The 22369-nt window shown below is 44.5% G+C and overlaps 1 protein-coding gene across 2 annotated transcripts in view; it reads left to right on the top strand.

Moving 5' to 3' along the window:
* Positions 1-22369, top strand: part of PLTP (phospholipid transfer protein) — a 258838-nt gene that overhangs the window by 146555 nt on the left and 89914 nt on the right. For both annotated transcript variants that reach the window (XM_086932536.1, XM_086932537.1), the window contains exons 5-6: positions 15419-15574; positions 17574-17637. In XM_086932536.1, coding sequence (XP_086788662.1) covers positions 15419-15574; positions 17574-17637 — 220 coding nt within the window. The remainder of the gene's footprint in view (positions 1-15418; positions 15575-17573; positions 17638-22369) is intronic.

Raw genomic sequence — 22369 nt, 5'->3', positions numbered from 1 at the left:
GGCGAAGCCTCATGCGAAGCCATCGACCTTGGCGGCGCCCTACCGAGCCAAGGAGCACAAGGCGTCGGCATAAATGGGGCCGGGCGTATGCCTGAGGTACGCCTAAATTAAAAGACAATGGACCCATGGGACCAACCGGTGCGCCAGTGGGGTACATTGCCCTCGCATAAACACCAAACATGGCATTTAGAAACTGCGAGGGATCCTGACCTGGACCAGGAAAGGGAGGGTACGAACCCAACGGCCGCTCCGATGGAGGCTGATCCGGCAAAGGTGCACCCTGGCCCTCTTGACTTTCAGGCTCCACATCCGGAGTCGGAGCTCGAGGAACCTCTTCTTCATCATGCACTGAAGAATGGTGCGACTCCAGATCCGGTTCCTGCTCCTGAACAGGAGAACCTTCACGAGACTGCGCCGGAGAAGGAGACACGAAGTCCTTATGATGCTTACGAGACTTCTTCTTCGAATCCGAAGACTCCTTGCCAGAGTGATGTTTAGAGCGATGCTTACTCCTCTTGTGCTTCTTCCTCGAGGAGCTCGAAGCATGACCCAAAGCCGACTTGGATCCAGACCTCGACCTCTCTCTGGATCTCGACCTCGCTCTGGACCTCGATCTCGAAGCCGACCTCGACCGCGACATCTGCCTCGACTTCGAGCGCCTGGAAACCGACCTGGAAGACCTTCCAGCTTCTCTTTCTTTCACCTTCGCAAGAAGAAGCTTCGCCTCTCGCTCTCGTAAGGCCTTGGGGTTCATCTTGAAGCAGGAACGACAGTTCTTTACATCATGGTCCGACCCAAGACACCACAGACAATCGGAATGCGGATCAGTGATCGACATCATTCGGGCACAGGAACCACACTGCTTGAACCCCGTCTTCCTCGACGAAGAAGAAAATCTCAAAAGAGAAACAGTAACACAAAATAGCAACAAGATACTCAAAGTATTGCAGAAGATCCCAGAAACCGCTAGTGTCGACGACGCGGAAAAAAGGGAACTGACGTCATCACGCCGACGTGGGCCTTATGAGGAGTCGGTGACGTCAGACGGAGTCCCGCGCAATGCCGTGCTCCTATGACGTCAACCACGCCGGTGTGCTACAAAGAATTTTCCGAACGTTGCTGGCGCAAGGGAGATATTCACAAGGTGAGGAATCCACAAGGCAGATGTATCTATCAGTAAGGTTGGTCTTGGCCATCATCGTTGGTCTGAGATAGAACCACTCCTATCCCTAGCTCAGAGGCTTCAGTCTGCACAGTAAAGTGCTTGGTAAAGTCTGAAGCTTTCAGAATTGGTGCTGAGCCCATTGCCTCCTTCAGGGTGTCTAAAGCCTTTTGACAGCTAACTGTCCAGTTTACCCGTTTGGGCATTTTCTTTGAGGTGAGTTTTGTGAGGATTGTCACAATGGATCCATGCCCTTTCACAAACCTCCTGTAGTACCCAGTCAAGCCAAGGAATGCCTTAATTTGTGTCTGGATTGTTGGAGCTTCCCAGTCCAAGATGGCCTGGATCTTGGGTTGTAAAGGTTGCATTTGGCCTCCACCAACAGGGTGGCCTGTCCTATCTGCCATTTGGATCCCTTAATAGTTAGGCCTGCAGTTTGCAGGACCTTTAAAACCTTCCTCAGGTGGTACGGGTGATCATGCCAGGTGGAGCTAAAGGTAGCAATATAATCAGAATATGCTGAACTAAAGGCCTCCAATTCAGAAAGGACTTGATTCACCAACCTTTTGAAGGTGGCAGGGCATTTTTTAAATCAAAGGGCACAACAGTAAACTGATAATGCCCATCGGGCGTGGAGAATGCTGTTTACTCTTTGACTCCTGGGGCCAGGCAAATCTGCCAGTACCCTGCAGTTAAGTCAAAGGTACTAACATTTTGGCTGCACCCATTTTGTCCATCAACTCATCAGCTCCGGGTATCGGGTGAACAGCTATCTTGGTGAAAGAGTTTAGTCCTCTGTAGTCCACACAGATCCTCATTTCTCTCTTTCCACCCTGTGGATGAGGCTTGGGGACTAAGACCGCTGGGCTGGCCCAGGGGCTCTCAGAGGGTTCAATAACCCCTAACTTCAGCATCTTGCTGATCTCAGCTTTGATGCCTTCCTTAACTTGCTCACACTGTCGATTGATTTTGTTTTTGACAGCTACACTGTTGCAGTGTCCAAATCATGGGTACATCAGTGGGTCTGACCAGGGGTGAAGGAGAATAGCTTAGCATACTTCTTTAAGACTTGCTTACAGTCAGCCTGCTGTTGGGCAGTGAGGGCATCTGAATAGACAACTCCATCTACTGACCCATCTTTTGGGCTGTAAGAGATGAGGTCAGGGAGAGGTTTACTCTCTGCCTCCTGCTCCTAATCGGTACCCATCAGCATGCTGACGTCTGCCCTGTCATGGAAAAGCTTTAAACGGTTCACACAAATCACCCTTTTGGGGTCCTGCTTGTGCCTAGGTCCACCAAGTAGGTGACCTCACTTTTCTTTTCTAAGATGGGGTAAGGGCCACTCCATTTCTCCTGGAGGGCCCTTGGTTCCACAGGCTCCAAAACCCACACCTTTTGCCCTGGTTGGAATTCCACCAGTGCAGCCTTTTGGTCATACCTTCTGGAGATCCTGGCTGGCCACAAGACTCTTGGACGCTTTTTCCATATATTCTGCCATTCTGAACCTTAGGCCTAGTAGATAGACCACAATTTCCTGTTTGGGTGCTAGGGGAAGCTTCTCTGAACCCTCCTTAACAAGACAGAGTGGTCCCCTTACAGGATGGCCAAACAGAAGTTCAAAGGAGGAAAACCTTACTCCCTTCTGAGGCACCTCCCTGTAGGCAAAAAACAAGCATGGCAGAAGAACATCCCATCTCCATTTGAGTTTTTCAGGGAGTCCCATGGTCATGCCTTTCAATGTCTTGTTGAACCTTTCAACCAGACCATTGGTTTGGGGATGCAAGGGTGTAGTAAATTTGTGCTGCAGTCCACACATCCCACATGTGCTTGAGGTATGCAGACATAAAGTTTGACCCTCTGTCTGACACCACCTCCTTAGGAAACCCTACCCTTGTGAAGACATCAAGTAGGGCCTTGGCCACTGCAGGAGCTGTAGTAGTTCTAGGGGGAATTGCTTCAGGCTACCTAGTGGCAGGATCCACAACCACCAGTATAAATTTGTTTCCTGAAGCTGTGAGAAGTTCAAGTGGACCCACTATGCCCACACATGCCCTTTCAAAGGGAACCCTAACCACTCGTAGTGGAATTAAGGGGGCCTTTGGGTGTCCAACTGTTTTGCCACTGGTTTAAGAGGTTACACAGGAGCTGACAAACTCCTTTACTTTCCGAGACAACTGGAGCCAGTAAAAGTGGCTAACTAGCCTGTCCCAAGTCTTGGTCTGGCCAAGATGCCCAGCTAGGGGATGTCATGAGCCAAAGTGAGTATCAACTCTCTGTACATCTAAGGCACTACCACTCCCCTAGTGGCATCAGGGTTGGGGTCTCTGGCCTTAGTATACAGGAGTCCCTCCTCCCAATAGGCTCTGTGGGTACCACTAACATCTCCATTTTCCTGTGCAGCAGCTTGCTGGCTCAGGCTTACAAAAGTTGAACAGGTCTGCTGTCCTAGGCACGGCTGTTCCCTAGTGGACACCCTGAGCCTAAGAGCTCAACCTGGTAAGGGCCAAGTTCCATGGGCTCAGTTCCCTCTGGGGTTGCCATGTCCGCTCCCTGTAGAGAGGGGTCCTGAATCTTTTGCTGTACAGAAGCTTGTTCCCCAGTCTTTTAACCTTTTCTCTTAAAAGGTTGGGCCATTCTTCCAGGCTCCAACACTTCTTTTTCACCCTGTGCTCGGCTCTGTGCTCTAGTTTTGACACACACAAACTCAGGGATGTCCAGGAGTGCTCCATGAGTTTTTGATTCTACATCTTGCTGAGGTCTCAAGGTCATTTTCAAGCAGACAGGCAGCTGGACGTTTTGGGGAGTCCACTACCTGTTTCAGGTACCCCCCCACCCCCATCTAATGTTACCATAGCCATCGCTTGGTTAGTAGTAACACTGTCAGTGTTGGAAACTGAATATTACTTTCCATTCAGGTATTGTTCTGGGAAAACCAGTGTGTCTATCACCATGGTGACCACGAAACCTGTATCCCTCATGGCTTCTATCCTTGTCTCATTTATCCAGGGGTATTGCAAATACTTCTTTAGGTTGGGCGGCCACAAAGCTAAAGTGGCAAACTCAGCTTCACTCTCAGTGATTAGAACTGCGTCAGTGTGCACCCTGATTTGCTCTGGGTACACTGTTGATCCCATCTGGAGACTGACTACGCCAGTACTAACTTGTTAGAACAAGTAGCCTCTCCAGTAAAGTGTCCCAACTTCTTACAGTTGAAACACCAGGCCTTCTGGGGATTAAAGTTCTTTCCTTTGTACCTACCATTAGACTGGGAAGAGTTTTGGGACCCACCACCCTGAGCAGGTTTTTGGGGCCCTTTCGAAGACTCTTGTTTTTTATCTTTAGGTTTCCCACCCCCTTGCCGCTGGAGAGGTTTGGTAATCCCTTTCCTTTAGTCACCCCCAGCAGTTGTTTTTATTACCCTAGTCTTGACCCAGTGGTCTGCCTCCTTTCCCAATTCTTGGTGAGAAATTAGACCTAGGTCTACCAGATGTTGACGCAACTGCTCATTAGTGCAAGTACGTACAATATGTTCTTTCATAAAAATATTGTAAAGTCCATTGAAATGGTGCACACTATTTCCAGTTAACCATCCATCTAGTGTCTTAACTGAGAAGTCTACAAAGTCAACCCAGGACTGGGTTTGGGTTTTGTGAGCCTCCCTGAATCTAATCCTATATTCCTCAGTTTTGAGCCCAAAACCCTCAATCAGAGTATTCTTCATGGAAGCATAAGACCCAGCACCTTCCCCTGAAAGGTCAGGAGTCTGTCCCTGCAGTTACCAGTGAACAGTTCCCAAAGGAGAGCCTCCCAGTGTGATTGCCTCCCTTTCGCCATTTCACAAGCCCTCTCAAAAGCTGTGAACCATTTGATGTTGTCATCACCTTCCTCAAATTTGGAAACCATCCCTTTGGGGATTTTGGAATCATAAGATTGCTCTTTGTCCGTATTTATTAAGTTACTGCCACCATTGATGGGAGCTAAGCCAATCTCTGCTCTTTCTTTTTCTAGAGCCAGGATTCTGGTCTCTGGGTCTAGTCTTTTGATCAATGTCACTAAGAGGTTGGTCTCCTTATTAAGACTGTCTTCAATGGACTCAGAAGCACCAGCCCACCTTTGCGGGATCTAGGTGCTGTGAGTAGTATTCTTGGAGTCGGGCACACGGGCCCTGTTCTCCCTAGGAAGTAAGGGGGGTTGGTAGTTAGCCTCATCCCCTACATCTTCATCCCTATCTGAGAGGTCTTCACCTTGCTCAGAGGGATGGGCCTTAGCATACCCTGCCAACAGCTCATGGAGCTTTTGTTTGGAGGGATGGGACCCCATGGTAATGTTTTTAAGCTTACCTAGAGACCTTAACTCTCTAAATGGAGATAAGGTGTGAGGTCGAGCTCCTCAACTATGTTCTCATGGTCATTTGTTATGTTTTCAATAACAGCTGGGTTATTGTCAAGAGACATTCTAAACTCTCTTACCCCTAACTATGGTGAGTTTTCATTTTTTTTTATTCTAAAGGGATTTAAGCAAGGCACTAACAAGGCTTTTAGAAATTTGGGGAATTTGTCAATTAAAAAAAAAAACTGAATTCCTGGATAAAGGCAAGTAATGCAATTTGTTATTAAACCACACTTGTATGACTTTTAATAGAATTCCCAACTCTACACTTGGATTTTCTTTTTACAGAAAAGCAGTCAATGCAATCCTATGGGAGGAAATGAAATGATCGGTTTACAGGTAAATACTTGGTGTGGGAGTTCGGTTTCTGGGGTTACAACAAGGGTTCCCCCAGGGTCAAGGATGCACTCTCAAAGCACCTTCAGTGGCACTAGGGAGGCCAGGTGCAGAGTGCTGAGGCCCAATGTTACCCAATGGGGGATAGGAGGCCCAAAGGTTGTGGGAACAAAGCTCCTGGAATTAAGCTCAGGGCAAAGGGGGGGTTCAAGTTAGCACACACAGTGCACCCACAGCGGCAAAGGGGCAGCCGCCTACCGGCTGCTGCTTGGCGTTGGTTGCCTTTTGTTTTCCATGGAGATTTTCCAGTTGAAACTAATCCTGCAGGCTCGGGGACGAAGATCTTCTGGAGGTGGCCACTGATTGGAGAGGTAAGTTGGGATGTCGTGGGATTCTGGGAAACCATCGATCGGCCACCCAAGGCTGTGGCATGTTGTGTGCAGGGGTGTCTTTTGCCGTTTGTTTTTTCTTACCGGCTCCAGTCGCAGTCAGGGGGATCCTTCAGAAAGAGCGTGCAGGTGTCAGCTGGAGACTTGAGGTAGGGTCAGGGATCACTAGATCCCAGGTCAGGATCACCAGGGAGACCTCCTCGTGGTGTAGGGCCACTCAAACTCGGGCCATGGCTGTCTGTTGCAGAATGGTGCAGACTTGAGGATTTGGCCGGAGCCAGAGTCTGTTGGTGAGCAAATCCGGTGCTCACAGGAGACAAAGGGGCCCATTAGGATGGCGGGCGGATTTCCCCCGCCAGGCTGGCGGTAGCCATCACCAGCCTGGCGGGGGCAAAATCCGCCATCCGCACCTAAATTCCCCCCGCCATATTAGGATGGCGGGGGCACCTTGCGACCGGGGCGGAAAACATTTAATCGGGTGGCCGTGTCTATTAGACACCGCCAGCCATATTATGATGGGCTTAAACAGATGCCTTTCCGTGGCGGCAATGCCGCCACGGAAAGGCATGCGGTCTTCACTTGGGCCCCCATGGTGAAGGGGGGGGGTAGGGGGTGCACATGGAGGGTACCTGTGGTACCCCCCTGCATTTGCATACACAATGCGGCAGGCACCGCGCGGTGCCTGCCGCTTTGTGTATGCAAATGCATACATGCATTTTTAGCATTGTGGCGGGCGGTGCTGAGAGCACCGCCCGCCACAATGCTAAAAATGCATGATGCGCCCGCCACTGTCAGCTCGGGGGCGGTCCCGTTTTCAGCGAGGGTGGCGTGCGGGCAAAGTCCGCCCGCCATCCTAATGGAGGCCAAAGTCTTCTTGGTTGAGGCAGGCCAAGTCCTTTGGGTTCTGGGGGGCTGCTGGCTGCAGGACACACCAGGATTCCACTGGAGCAGGTTGAGGTCGGGACAGGCAAGTAGGGCTGGGGCCAAGTCAGTTGGTGTCCTGCTCGTCTTCCTTCAACACAGCTCTTTGGTCCGTCTTCTTCTGTTTCTTCTTGTCTGCAGAGGCAACGTTCAAAGTCACCCCATAATACTACATTTAGGGGTGTTTCAGGTAGGTACATGTTTGGACCAATGGGTCCCTTCCTTGGGGTGGATACACCCCCTATTATGCCAGGTTCCAGCGGGAGGAGGGCATAAGCCTCACTCTGAATGGCTGCGTCCCACCATCTTCAAGATGGCAGGGACTGAGAGTTGTGCTTCATCTCGCCTCCCCCACCTGATTTGTGAGGTTGGCAAAGGTGGGCATAACTCCCCTCCTATCTTGCTTTTCCTGCCGATTCCCCTGCCCAAAGTGGGGGTCAGAACCAGTGGTGGCCAGTTGCTTGGAGCAGCAAATGGTTGGGTTTGCCTACAAAGGTGGCAAACCTTTGAAGCTTACTCTTCGTGGCCCCTGCCCATCCTGGGGGAAGGGGCTCGGCGGCTTGACTCAAGATATGCTTTGTTTTAGGACCCAGCGAGTGTCAGGCTCTCGACCTAGGGGTCCAGAAACAGGTTAGGGTACAGGGCCGCTAAGAGTGGCACACTAGGTGCTGCAGCCCTGAGAGGCCTTCCCTGGTCACAGTGCCCTTGGTACCCATGGTACCTTTTACAAGGGACGTACATGTGGCTAGAATTTCCAATTGGGTGGGCAAAAGTACAGATTTAGGGAAAGAACATAGGCCCTTGGTACCTGGTTGGCAGGAACCCAGGACACTCTTGGGCAAAGAGCATCAACGGCAGGCAAAAAGTGTGGGCCAACCATGCAAAAAGGGGCATTTTCCTACACATGTCCACAAAAGAAAGAACAGAGTAATATAAACTTTACACTTAGTTAATTAAAATTTGTTCATGCTTGTTAAAGCACTAAGATTCAGGATTGCTAACTGGGAATATGAATATATATACATATCTCCATTTGATGCATCTTCATGAACCATTCCAGAATAAAAATGTATCCACCTCTGCTCCTTCTTCGAAGGTTTCAGGGTGATCCATCAAGCAGGGACCAACATAAAGGGAGAGGAGGTTCCCAAAATTGAACAGTGATACTGTAAAAATGACTGGTAAGAATTACAAAAAAAATACCAGACTGCTAGATATTGGTTTAGGAACTGTGCTCTCTGTGATTTGGTGTATTTCGGTTCAGTCATTTTTTGAGAAATTAAGGTTTAGCAGATCCTACCAAACACTGATTGGTTGGCTGCAACTAACCAAAATGGATCCATAATCTGCAAGGCCCACTGTGCGTTGCGATTGTGATTGGTCTTCTGGTCCCAAAAAATTAAATAAGATATAGAGGCAGGGTAGAGGTATCCTGACACCCTGAGGTCAAAAATAAAAATATTTTTCACAGCAGATCCACCCCAATGCCCTGTGTGGAACACTACAGATTTGTGGTGGATCAGATTTGTGATGCAACAAAAAAATTAAAAAAAGAAGGGGGCTGGGTGCCGGGCCTTGCCAAAGGCCAGGTCCTGTGCTGAACCCCAAGCAGGTTTCAGCCAAAGACAGTGCGCAGCAGGGGGTTGGGCACATGCAGGGGTTTATTTTCAAGGCCTGTCCACAGGCCAAGTCCTGCTTCCAACCCCACACCATACACAACCTTAAACATCTTACTTCACAATAAAAAACCATGGAAATTCACTGTAAAGCCTAAAATTTAATAAAAAGGGTTGTTATCGTTAGGAATTGTAATAACTTACTTTTCATTAAAAAAAACCCATAGAACTTCACTGATAAGAACAAAGATTAAAGGGAATGTATATGTTAAGTTAAAATGTCAGTTAAAACATACCATTTTAAACCAGTGAAATTCACCAGTCACAGTTATCTCTAGTAACTATAACTTGAGCCCTAAAGTTACTATCAGTCAGCCATCGCCATGCACTGGTGACTACCTCCCATATTTCATCACTCATGACATGTTCTATGGCATCCGAAATAACATCATTGATAACAACACTGTACATGACTGGAGCGTGAAGACTAGGGCGCGAGTTATTACTTGAGATAAGTACATCTGATGAATTTCAGTAGTTTTGTTAGTTTAAAACTGCATGTTATAACTGACATTTTCACCTAACAATGTCCAGTTAACCTTTTGTTTTTTTCTAGTGAATATATATATATCAATCCAACTTGTCGCGGGTGTGCTTCACTGCACCGACAGGTACGCAGACTTCAAAAATTAGCCCGAGTCAGTCTTTACATTTTTCTCAAAATATTTATTTCATTGTGGTGCAAGCCATCAGACGCGTTTCGGACTTCACGTCCTTGCTCACTGATGGGGAGTGATTGAGTAACCGCTATTTAAAAAGAGTTTTCACACACAAATATATATATATATATATATATATATATATATATATATATATATATATATATATATATATATATATATATATATATATATATATATATATATATATATATATATATATCTCTCTCTCAGTGGCCACGTGGTAGTTCTAGGTAGGATGGTGTTTCCATAGGAAATACCTTTTTTTGTTGCTAATTACTTTAGCACTGTTTAATGAATCTCCATGAACCTTTCCATAAAAGTGTTACTTTTTGACTAGTTTGTGCATGGAAAGATGGAAAGTTTTGGGATGATCTGCCACGCGGAGAACAAAGAAAAGGGGGTGTAGGAAGGTGGATATCTGACTATATAGTTACCCCAACTTTTTGCCTAGTGTTTAGCTGGTTTTCGACTTAGTTGGCCTGGGATCCTGCTAATCAGGGCCCCAGGCTATCTGCTCTCACTGTAAAATGGACTCCATGTACTTTAGGTACATATCCAATTGGGTATTGGGTCACCTTATGAGCCCCTGTATAGTGTACCATAGGTACCCAGGGCATAGGTGCATCCAAGGCCTACCAGGGGCTGCAGCATGTATTATGCCACCCCTGGCTGGCCATCCAAACTGACACCACAGGCTGATCACTCAGCCTGGGCAAGGTCGTGTAATCACCCCTTGCTTAGATATAGTATTCCTATATCTATCCTTATATATAGACACATATATACCTATAAGTCACTCCTATGGCAGGCCTTGACAATCCTGAAGGCAGAGTGCTTGGTTTTATGTGAGATGGTGCTCTAGCATGAGCTGAGCCTGTCTGCAGCTTTCGGAACCATGTCCTTATAGCTGTTCTATGAAATAGCCATACCATATACTCTTAAGTGCATTAAAATCCTCGCCGTTAATACTAACTTTGGTTTGGCTTTATCAAAACATGTTGTGTAAGGTGTCATACGCTTTGGAATACTACCCCCCGCCAGTCCTAGTGGCAGGGGTAGCATTCCACTCTCCTAGAGGGAGAAGACATGTAGTTGTAGCTTTACCCGGTTAAAGTTAAACAGAGCCTCAGCATCACAAAATGGATGCTGCTGCCACAGACACAAGTCTGACCTCCTGCTGCTGGACGAAACTCCAGCAGGGGAGGCCTGGACAATAGGTTTCCTGCCTTGGGAAGTGCAAGCACCACTTCAGAAAGGCTATAGTGTATTGCAGCAGGGTGGGTTGAAAGAAATGAGACACTGCCTGGGGCACACAAGGTGCTCCATGCATAGACCGGTTCAAACCAGCTCTCCAGCCCCAGCTCTGGCGCAAAACTGGACAAAGGGAAAGGGGTGTAACCACCCCCTTCCCAGGTTCCACCCATAGGAGGGACCTAGCAGGTAATCTAGCCCCTTAGATCATTATAAAGTTAGGAGCTGTGTCTAGAGACATTAGATTATCCTGGAAAGAAACTCTGAAACGAACTCTTGGACCTTCGACGTTCCATTTCGACTGGAAGACTGAAGACATCTCCCTTGTGGTCAAGGAGGGCCACCCTGTGCAAACAGGCACCACCAGTAACTTGCCGGTTTGCTTTGTCGACACTCCCGCCGGAACCCGAAGACTTAGGGATGCAGCCTCTGGACTTCCAGACTTCTCTGACTCCGACCCACATCCACAGCAAAGCTGAGACCCATGGCGGACACGAGAGACGTGGGACCGGATAACCTGCAGAACCTGCTTTTTTCTAACTGTGCAGCTTCTGAGGTATCCTCAAAGTTTTGCATTGGGGTTTAAGAAGCTCCAACCCCGAGCAGTCAGTGCACCGAAGCTCAGCCCTCCACACTCCACGAGTGTTGCGTGGGGCCTGCGCCAGCATTTCTCCTCGATGAGTCTTTGCTGTTGCTAGCCCGTTGGCTAGTGGCCCTCCTAAAGACATCCTATTGAAACAATGCTGCTTGCCTGGTTGCTCTGGGCTTGCTCCTGCTTTCCTGTAAAGGGGAAGCTCCCCAGACCTTGCTGGTCTGAACAGAAGCTGATCTTCCCTTCCTGCGTGGATTGCCTTTGCCAAAGCTTGTTTACTCGGATCCGGAAGCCAACACCGCCAACAGCGAGAACCTTCGCGGGACAGTCCGTATCCAGCTCCTGGTTGTCGTCGGTGCCTCCTGGTCCACGTGGCTGCAGAGACAAGCTTCACTTCTTCACCTGATTGCATCTCAACATCGCCTGGTTCCTTCCTGGTCACTGGCTAGTGACCGAGACTCTGTCCCCTCTGTTTTCAGGTTCTTCACTGCTCCGATCCACCCTTGGATCCATCAGGACATCTTCCCCCTGGTCGCCTGCAGCATTTTCTTGCAGCTCTCCCTAGGATTGATCGACGAAACCCGACACGAAAGAACACCTATGCACCCGGCTTCCCTGGGTGAGGTAACTCGAGTACTCTGGTGCTCCCGTGGGTAACAACTATCCAAGTGTCCTACTTTAACTGGGTTTTCCCGTAGTCCACCCGGAAGTGTCCGAAATCAACTACTTTGTAACTTTTAAGTTCCCATTGAAAGTCCATGGTAACTCGAGTGTGTGTTTAGACACTGCACACGCATCCTGTGGGACTCCTACTTCCTAACCTTTGGTTGTTCAGTGTAGCCCTAGCGATTTCCTATGCCCTAGGCCTACTCACCTTTCCTGAAGTGGTTCTTATACCACTTACTTAGTATATGGTTCGTGAGGCCCCTAGGGCAGAATTGTATTTGTGCAACTTATAGTATGCTTATTGAGTAACTTGTGCTGTATCCTGAACTCTGACCTCATAAAGAGTGCAGAGGGGTTGTGTTAGTAATAAATACATATATATTTGATATATACCTTGTGTGGTGTCCTTTCATTTGGTATTCAAGGGATTATAATTGGTAAAACAATTGGCTTCACATGCTCTCTGAAGTATTAGCCTAAGACTGCTTTGTCCATGCTACCATTAGGATAGCTGGTCTATAAGGTTGACTTTACAACCATCACCATAAGCGTCGTTTGGACGGATACGGGTGCCCACTAGAATAGTGAACATCACATATCAGGCCAATTCTCACAGGGGGTCCCAAAACACATTTTCTCCATCCATTTTTCCATAGGAACTGTAGGCACAGCTAAATCCCAAATCTCTGAGCAGATTTACACCAAATTTGGTAGCAAGGTAGATCTTAGTCCAGAAAGAGTGTTTTTTGTGTTTTGGTTTAAAACTTTTCAGTAGTTTTGTAGAAATTAAGGTTAAAAATAATATGAATGTATCAGGTCGCTGAGGATCCGCAGAGCCGACTGATCTCACCCTGAGATCAGATTGGCTGCCACCATCTCATCCAGGAAGTGGTGGCAGCCATTTTAGGACTTGAGACTCAGTTCCAAGTCCTAAAAAAAACCATACAAACAACACATAGGGGCAGGGTACGGATACCCTGACCACTTAGGCCTGGTGGTGGGGTCCCTTGGGCCAAAATATTATTTTTTTTGGCGGGGGTGGGGGGGTTTGCCACAAATCACAGAGGATCCACAAACCAGGGGTAAATAAAAAAAAAACACCAAGTGCAGGATCCCACACTTGTTTTATTAAACCCCATGGGGTGGGCCACGGCCTGGTCATGATGCACATGTTTTTTTTTTTTTTGGAGAGGGTGGGTGCATGGCCTCCCTCCCCGAGCCTAATAAGACCCCAGGGACCCCATCCCTCGGGCTGCCATTTAAATAATGGGGAGAGGCGTGTTGCCCCCTCCCCGAGCCTAATAAGTCCCCAGAAACCCCATCCCCAGCGCCAAAATGCTCAAAAAAGGGGAGAAGGGCCATGCTGCACCTTCCCCGAGCCTATATTTATCTCAAGTAACTGTAACTCATTTCCTAACGTAACTATAACTCGCACATTCACCATGCACTGCTATTTACCCCACATATTACATCACTCATGCCATCTATGATATCACTAATATTTGCAATTGAATTCTTAATGAGAAAACTGCGTGGCGGGAGGGCAAGTTATAGTTACTTTTGGACATGAGTTATAGTTTGATGAGATAACTACACCTGGTGAATTTCTGTGGTTTTTAGAGTAACACGCTACGTTGTTACTGAACATTAAACCTAACTATAACGTTGCTTTAACATAATATATATATATATATATATATATATATATATATATATATATATATACACATACATACATATACATATACACACACATATACCACCACCTACAAAACAACTATCTTCTAATGGTTGGAACATGCAAGATCATTTATATTACTGCTGCAACAACTAAAAATGCGTCTCCAAAAACCATTTGACAACCACAAATGTTACAAAATCTGCTGACATATTGTTAGTCAACTTGAAGAAACAAAAAAACATTTACTTAACACATAATGGCCAGCTGTGGGGCACAGGATAAATTGGAAGAATTGTATTCATGGTGAAAATGACATCTGAAGGAAAAGGCCAGGTTATTCACAGAAAATGCCCTCCACAACCCCCCTCAACCCAACCTTCTGACCATTCTCCATCCATGACTCCTTGGTATTACTAGAAATCACACTGGACTCAAATCTGAACATGCAACCTCACATAAAAGCTGCAACCAGAAGCGCCAACCTACATCTGCATATTCTCAGAAAACGAAACCCCGCCATACCGTTAGGAGACCTTACAACGGCGGTTCAGTCTCAAGTTCTATGTGGATTGGACTATGTCCCAATGAAAATGGCAATTAATGCAGCAGCAGGACTCTTAACAGGCACACACGGTTATGATTGAATTCCCCCTTCATAACACACAAAGCTCTACATAATTCTGGTCCAAAATACTTGATGAATAGGATCAAGCTATCAGGAGGTGGACGATTTTCTAGAAGTGCTAAATCCCTCATACTAGAACCAGTCAGAATCAAAAAAAGAAAAGCTCATGGTCGCAGTTTCTCTGGACATGCTCCAAAATTATGGAACTTCTTCCACCCTCAACGAGAACTATTACCTCATTCGAGCTGTTCAAGATGGAAGTTAAAGCCTTACTACTAGAAAAACATGCGACATAAGAGAAATCGTATGAAATCAGCATTCACCGGATTTGATACTGAATACTATTGTTTTTGCCAGCAATTGGAACTCTATACATGAGAACTCTGGTGGAACTGTATTTACCCTATGCGATATTGTATATGATTGTATTATACCTGACTCTTTGAAATCTATGTACAGCGTATATTAAGTGACTACGGTCTTTACTGTAATGCAACCCTCATCAGCTCTCCTTGTACAGTTCTCTGATACCCTGATGGTCATGGTTGCACTTTCTAAAACACTATACATTAATAAAATATATAGTATAAGCAGATGAAACTTGATGATTTCTTACTTGAGCTGCGGTGCTTCAGTTTGTGGGATGCACGTAACACATCCTTGTGGAAACACCTGCTATTTAGGAAACACCAGAGAGTGTGCCTCTTTATACAAACCTCTTAGGGTGCAATGGGCATGGTGACTTGGAGACCCAGTATAGAAGGCCCACAGTACTGATGGGTCTAACTCTGTGCTGCCAGTATCCATGCATGTTTGTTCTTCAATGTATCTAACCCATCCCAACTATTTTAATCTTAACAAAGTTGTATCATCAGATAACCTTTCTCAAATGCTATCTAGTTATTGAAAACATCTAAAAACAACAGATATACACGTTTTAATTGTGGAACAAAGTATTCTGAAGTGCTGGAAGGTCAACATGTTTAGGGCTGTATACAAAAAAACAAGTCAATAACAAGGATTCATCCTGTTTTCTTTATCCTTCAGTTATGATATAGGTACCATCAATGCTTCGGCTGAAGGAGTCAACATCAAGACCCAGCTCCAATTATCAAAGGATGTGGCTGGCCGGCTCAAAATTTCGAATATCACTTGTGATGCCTCCATCGCCAAAATGCAGGCTGGCTTCAGCGGTACCCTGAAGTATGTATCATAAGCGGTCACCAAGCACCAGCAATAAATCTTCTCATATTTCTTATTCATTAAAGAGCATTGTAAAGGACACATTTTGTTTCTACCTCAAATTATATAGGTTAGTATGAACAATGCAGTACTCATATAGGTCAGTATTTAAATTGGGACACAGGAGTGGTGTACAGGAGGAAATTACATCCTTTGTCAGCAGGCTAGCCTTTGGTAACAGAAGAAAACACCAATGGAGGGCAGCCTCTAAGTGAATGATGGGAGCACCAAGCTCGTAGACCTGCTGTTAGAGTGTATAGTGACATAACAGAAGATACATAGCAGTATTTTGGGTGGGGCGGGTCATCATGGAGCGTGGGCATCAACCACCTGAAGGAACCAATTGAGCATGGGTCATCAAGGCAAGCATGTAGAGTGCGTGCAGCTCTACATAAAGGCTCTGTTTGGGAGTTGCATGGTACTGGGGCCATTTTATAATTCTAATGGTTCCATGTGGTAAAATCCCCCCTGTATCATTGCAATTTAGGAGTAAAAGCACAAGAAATGAGGAATAAGCATGTGGGACCGTTCTATACAGCTGTGCACCCCCATGACCTATTCAATGCATTTTTACCACATACATTTAACACCTCCTTTGAGAAGTTGCTAAATGTGCGCTGGGGCTGGCGTGTGAGATGGGGATGAGGTAGGACGTTAGGGTGTAACAAAGGGAAGAGTATGTTGTTTTTTTTAAAGAACAAAACGACATGAGACTTGCTAGCTGCAGCCAATGTCTCATGCGATTTTACCAAAAGCAAAAGTCCCATCAGGTTCTTCTACCAGGTAAATCCGGATGCGGAAAAACTGAACCAGTAGTAATCAGGCAAAGCAAAATGAACCCATGCAAGCATGTGTTCATTTAGTTCCACATGACTTGTAATCTGGCTGAAAATAAGAAAATTGAACGGATGGGGAAGAGATTGATAGGAGAGCATTTAGACCAGTCTCAATAAGTAAAATTAGGATATCATAGATCACAGCCTCTAGAACAAAGGTGGTCAGCTTTGCGAATGGAGACCAGCGTTCAGTGCGGAGGATATGGACATAGCACAGAGAATGTATCTAGAATAAGCACAGTGTCAAAGGCCTGAATACTACTTTTCAAAATGTATACACACCCTGGAGCAAAGTTAGATATGAGCCCGATCTATTATCAGGGAATAAAAGAGGCCCCTATGGTATGTAAGGAAAGCTTCAGCAAGACAGGTTATAGGTAGTAGGTGGTGAAATGGAAGGCATCTGCAAACAAAGCTAAGTCAGTGGTGATAAGGTAACAGTGCAGGTTCAGACTAAGAGAAGCCACAATCACACTCCAAATGTAAGATATCAGCAAATCAATGCATGCCATTTCTAATCATATACAGAATACAGGGCAAGCCATTAATTTACACTTTTTGAGTAATTTACACTTTTGAATACGTTTACTACCTCTTGGCTGTTCACAAAATCCAAGTGTAAATTTACTCCCAAAGTGCAACCTAATTATTTTCACCAAATAAAAGGGCCGGGGGGCATACACTTTTAAGTAATCTACAGTGTTGAGAAAATTCACTACTTTTTGGCTATTCAAACGATCAGAGTGTAATTAACACTTTCGGAGTAAATTTACTCTTGGGTTTGGTGAACAGTCAAATGGAGGTAAACTTATTCAAACAAGTGAACTACTCAAAAGTGTAACAGATCCAAGCTCTTCAATTTGGTGGTGAGTTGTGAATAACACTTTTGGAGAAAATGTACACTCAAATGTTGTAAATAGCCAAAAACTAGTAAGCTTATTCAAAAGTGCTAATTTCTCAAAAATGTAAATTACCTTTGCGAATCAATCTTCTGACCATACTTTCCAAACAAAGAGCCTGGGGAACACCATTAGATTTCTATCAATAGAAACAATCTGCTGTATATTGTTGTGCACAAATTAAAGGACCACTCAGCATGTCACAGAAGTTTGTTTTCCTTACAGGACTGTTTATAATCTCCTGGCGTCTTTCATCACCACAGGGATGCGTTTTCTGCTAAACAAGCAGGTAAGTTTTCATCTCCCTTTTTAGATGATTTACAACACTTGTCAATGGGTATTTGGTTGTAACAATAGAGGAACATATTAAGATAGTACCTCCAACAAGTCAGCAATACAATTAAGTAGTGTCCAATGCTGTTACACCAGTTCAAGGCACGGTCTACTCTACTTTCTATGTATGCAACAGCCATATCATGAGGAGTATTATATCTTTTGCATATTTTGGTCCGGAATTAGTTGGAGGCCGGAACGAGGAAAAGGTAAGATGGGTGCATGGATTGGAGTGGGGAGCAGTGATGTGTAGCACTGAGGAGGAAAAAAATGAATGTACCCTAAGAAGGCAGGGGAAGCATTCGGTGGGTTGTGCACCTGTTCTGGCTGCCAATGATGACCTTCTCCAACCATTGCATCAAATGGCTATGTTATAAGAAGGCAGAGTCAGAGGGAGCACAGTTAATGACAATAAGAGTATGTCCTACATCTACAACACCAACTTTCCTTTGCTAAAGAGCGAGGGAACTGCAATTTAGCCAGTTGTGCTTTTCCGGTTGGCCCCCCACACTCTGGTACTCATCAATGGACCCAAAAAGTATTCAACATTAAAGGTCTAGGGATGTCTGAGATTTAGTATAAAAGGGAATGACAATCCATGTGCACTTTAACAAGAGCATACAAAATATCAAATTAGCCAATTGCTGTGTAGGGATTCAGCTCCCAATTGAAAAATTAAGGATTTAAAACAAACCTATCATATATATATCTCTACTAAAAAAACAAAGCTCACAGTGACATAGTTAGGAAATATCATTAAAACACCTGAGAAATTCACTGAAAAACCAAAGGTTATAAGGATGGTATAGTTAGGATATAGAATTAAACATACCTTAGAATTCACTGAAAAAAAACAAAGGTTACAGGGACATTTTAGTTAGGCTCAGATTTTACTCACACAAAACCATAGAAATTAAGCAGTTATAGTTACCTGAGCTAACAATAACTTACGGCCAGTAATGTGCTGCTTATGACCTCATATATTACATCACTCATGACATGGTCAGTGACATCACTGATGACATCATCCAGTGAGTGTGCTTCATAAATGTTTCTAGAACTTAAAGATATAGACTAAGCTAAGACACAAGTTAAATTATTATTCTTTCGGTATTACTAACAAGTGATACTATTTCTTACATAGGTCATCTAATCTCTAATCCTTTTTTAAAAGCGGGTATACAATTTATCACTGAACTAGTCTCTACAATGACATGTCCCTTGCTAATGTATGCCCATGGTAGTGCTTTGCAACAGTCTAAACTGTTCATTGAGACTTCACTTCACAGTGATGGCAGAGTATAGTTTCTGTTTTATGACATACTGACTAGTTTCCTTAGTCCTTTCTCCTTTACGATGAATGACTTTATTAGTAAATTGCAATAAATTCATCTGTTCACTAAGACCTTTCTCTAGTGTGATAGCTCAGTTTAGTAGACATTTACAATAGACTCAACTCTCGCACCTTTCTCCAGGATGAAGAATAATTTTACAAGTGGTTTGTCACATAGTGGCCTGTCCACTAAGGACTCCATACTGGTTGTACGTTGTAGTGGTTTGTGTAAATGTGACATTTGCTCTAAAACCTTTTTCTAGGTTCACGAATGGTGTTGTAGTTTCCAATAGACTAGCCTATATAGATAGATGGTTTACTTCGGTCATTACTGCTTAGAATAGTGATTTTAGAAAAGACTGGACTATCTGCTGAGAACTGTCTTGTACTTGATTAATTTGTGTAGTAGTTGATAAGGTTACAGTGAGCTCTGTGCTATAAATCTCTCACCTGTGTCTTCTTATTTTAAAAAAAAATTACATGGTATTTTATGAAGTGTACTGAAGTTTGCTTCGCTTGATGATGTCATCAGCAATGTCATTTGAGATGTCAACAGTGGTATTCACTGTCATGAGTGAGACATGTCATGGGTGATATAATATGTGAGGTCATAAGCAGTCCATTGCAGGGGCATAGGTTACAGTTAGCTCAGGTAGCTATAACTGCAGAATTGCTATGGTTTTGTGTGAGAAATCTGAGCATAACTATAACATCCCTGTAAACTTTTTCAGTGAATTTCTAAGTTTAAAAAAAATTCTGTTTCTTAGCCTTGTTTTCTCCAGTGAATTTCAACTTTTACTTTTTTTAATGCCATTTCCTAACTAGAACGTCCCTGTAGCCTTTATTTTTTAGTGAATTTCACCTTTTTTTAAGTATAAATTGTACTACAATTTCACCTATAAGTTCAAATTAGTAATAAACATTTTTACAAGTTTAAAAATACATTTTATTAACACATTTATTCTAATTATGCATTTTAAAGTAATTAAGTACATAAAAGTTTGTAAAGCGCTCTATTGCCGAGGCGTCTTGGCGCTGGAATTGCAAAGATATGAAAAGGCCAGGAAAAAAGAATGTTACTGGGTGGGAAAAAGCCAGGTTTTCAACAAGGTCAGGAAATGTGCATGGGCCGGTAAAAATCTAATATTAAGTGGCAGTTTATTCCATAGTTTAGAAGATAGATGAGTAAGGCTTCTGCCATCCACTTTGCTTTTTTGATTCTTGGAGTCCTAAGGAGTGCTTTCTTTGCTGACCGCAGGAAGCGTCCAGGAGTATACCATTGAAATAATTTACAATATTCTGTGGGACCTCCTCCATGTAAGGTTTTATGAATCAAGCATAACGCATTAAATTCAATTTGCTCCTTGACTGGTTGCCAATGACGTTTTCTGATGGTCCCCGATATATGACTATATTTGGGGAAATTTAGTAGGGTCCGAGCTGCCGCGTTCTGTAGGGATTGCAATTTGTTCAATTGTCTCTTATCCAAACCAAGAGAAAGAGCATTGCAATAATCAATCTGAGACCGAACCAGTGCTCTAACAACTGTTTTTCGCAGCTCCATCTGGAAATACTGTAAAATCTTCCGCAAAATTCTTAGAGTGAAATAGCATGAAGAGGTAACCTGGTTCATAACTAGTAGATTCAGGGGAGTCACATAAATATTGAACAATGTAGGTGAAAGTGCCAAGCCCCGAGGGACTCCGCAACGCAAGGAAGATGGAATTCATCTGACTTAAGGTTATCCCAGCAGACCCTATGTTCTCTCCCTGTCAAGAAGGAGGTGAGGTGGGCCAGCGCAGAGTCCTGGATCCCTATTGCCCTCAATCACTGCGTGATAACGGAGTGGCTCCTCATATCAAAGGCAGCGGACAGGTCCAACAGGATGAGGACCGCCCTGCACCCTCTATCAATTTGCCATCTGAGTTCCTCCATGGCCATGACTAATGCAAACTCAGTAGAATGGTTGGCTCAAAAGCTATATTGAGTACTGTCAAGTAGGTTATTTGAGTTCAAGTAGTTGTTTAATTCTTTATTTAGGGGTTTCTCCAAACGGTAGTTAGTAACATCACAGGCGAGCAGGGTAGGCTTCTTTAGGATCAATCTGATACAGGCCTTCTATTAAGACAGTGGAAAGTCCCCGTACTTTATGACAGTATTTAGTAGCAAGGCAAGAGTCTGACTGACTAAGTTTGAGATACCATGATAGTGGGGGGCAAGGATTGTCTGGGGAGCCTGACTTAATGGTCAATAAAAGGTCATTTACTGAGTCCACCGTAAAAAGTGAGAAACTGGCCAAATGGTTAGTAATTGCCGACTCTCAACCAGACCAGGCAGAGAAGACATTTGGGGGGCAAGACCTGTCCCCTCTAATTCCCTGTAGATAGATTGAATTTTGGTTTGAAAAAAAGACACCATTTTGTTGCATAAGGTCTGATCAGGGCTAAACTGATTTCCATGTTGAAGTTTGGATAGTAGAGACACTGTCTTGAAGAGCTCTTTAGTAGAGTGCTTTGACATTTCAATTTTGGTAGTATAACATTTCTTCTTTGCCCTAATAATAGCATCTTTATATTCTGCAAGAGCCTGATTGTAGTGGTTTTTACTTTCTACACTGTAGTCTGACCTCCATATTTGTTCTACGTGCCTACATTTGGATTTGAGAGTTTTTAACTCTACAGAATACCTGGGGAGGTAGGTTTGTACCTATGTTGGTTCATCAATTTCATGGGAGCCACTTGATCAATAGCAGATCTAATCCAATAGTCATAGCTGGCTGCATCCCAGTCAGAATCACTTGTAAGCAGTGGTGCGTTGTTACTAAGCAGATTATTAAGGGTGTCAAAATTGATGCTCCGCCAGGAGTGAGTGGTAGTTGGTGGTAGGCACTTTACCGGGGATGGAATCGGAGGCAGATAAACTAAAGAATATTGCTTAGTGGTCTGTCATGTAAGTGGCAAGATCTTGTCAATTTCAATAGTGGCAAGATTGGTGAAGATGCCATCCAGAGTGTGGAGCGCCTTATGTGTAGGGCCTTCAACTATCTGGGACAGGCCGAATCCTTTAAAATTATCCAGTAGTGTCCTGGTCGAGAGATCAGTAGAAAGCTCTAAATGAAAGTTAAAGTCACCTATATAGTGAAAGAAGAAGTGTCCAGACAGGATTCCAACAAAGAGAGTAGGCCTTGTGTAAAAGGGGCTTTAGGTCCAGTTGGTCTATAAAGGAGCAAACCAGGAAAGGAAAACTTGTTGTTGATTTTGATATTAAGTGCAATAGCTTCAGCCCCAGACAAAGGTGCTGATTCAAATGTAATCTTATATTCAGCTCTATATATTATTGCAATGCTTTCACCCAA

Source organism: Lissotriton vulgaris, chromosome 7 (assembly GCF_964263255.1).
Source record: "Lissotriton vulgaris chromosome 7, aLisVul1.2, whole genome shotgun sequence".
NCBI lineage: Eukaryota > Metazoa > Chordata > Amphibia > Caudata > Salamandridae > Lissotriton > Lissotriton vulgaris.
This window is presented reverse-complemented; position numbering and strand designations above follow the sequence as displayed.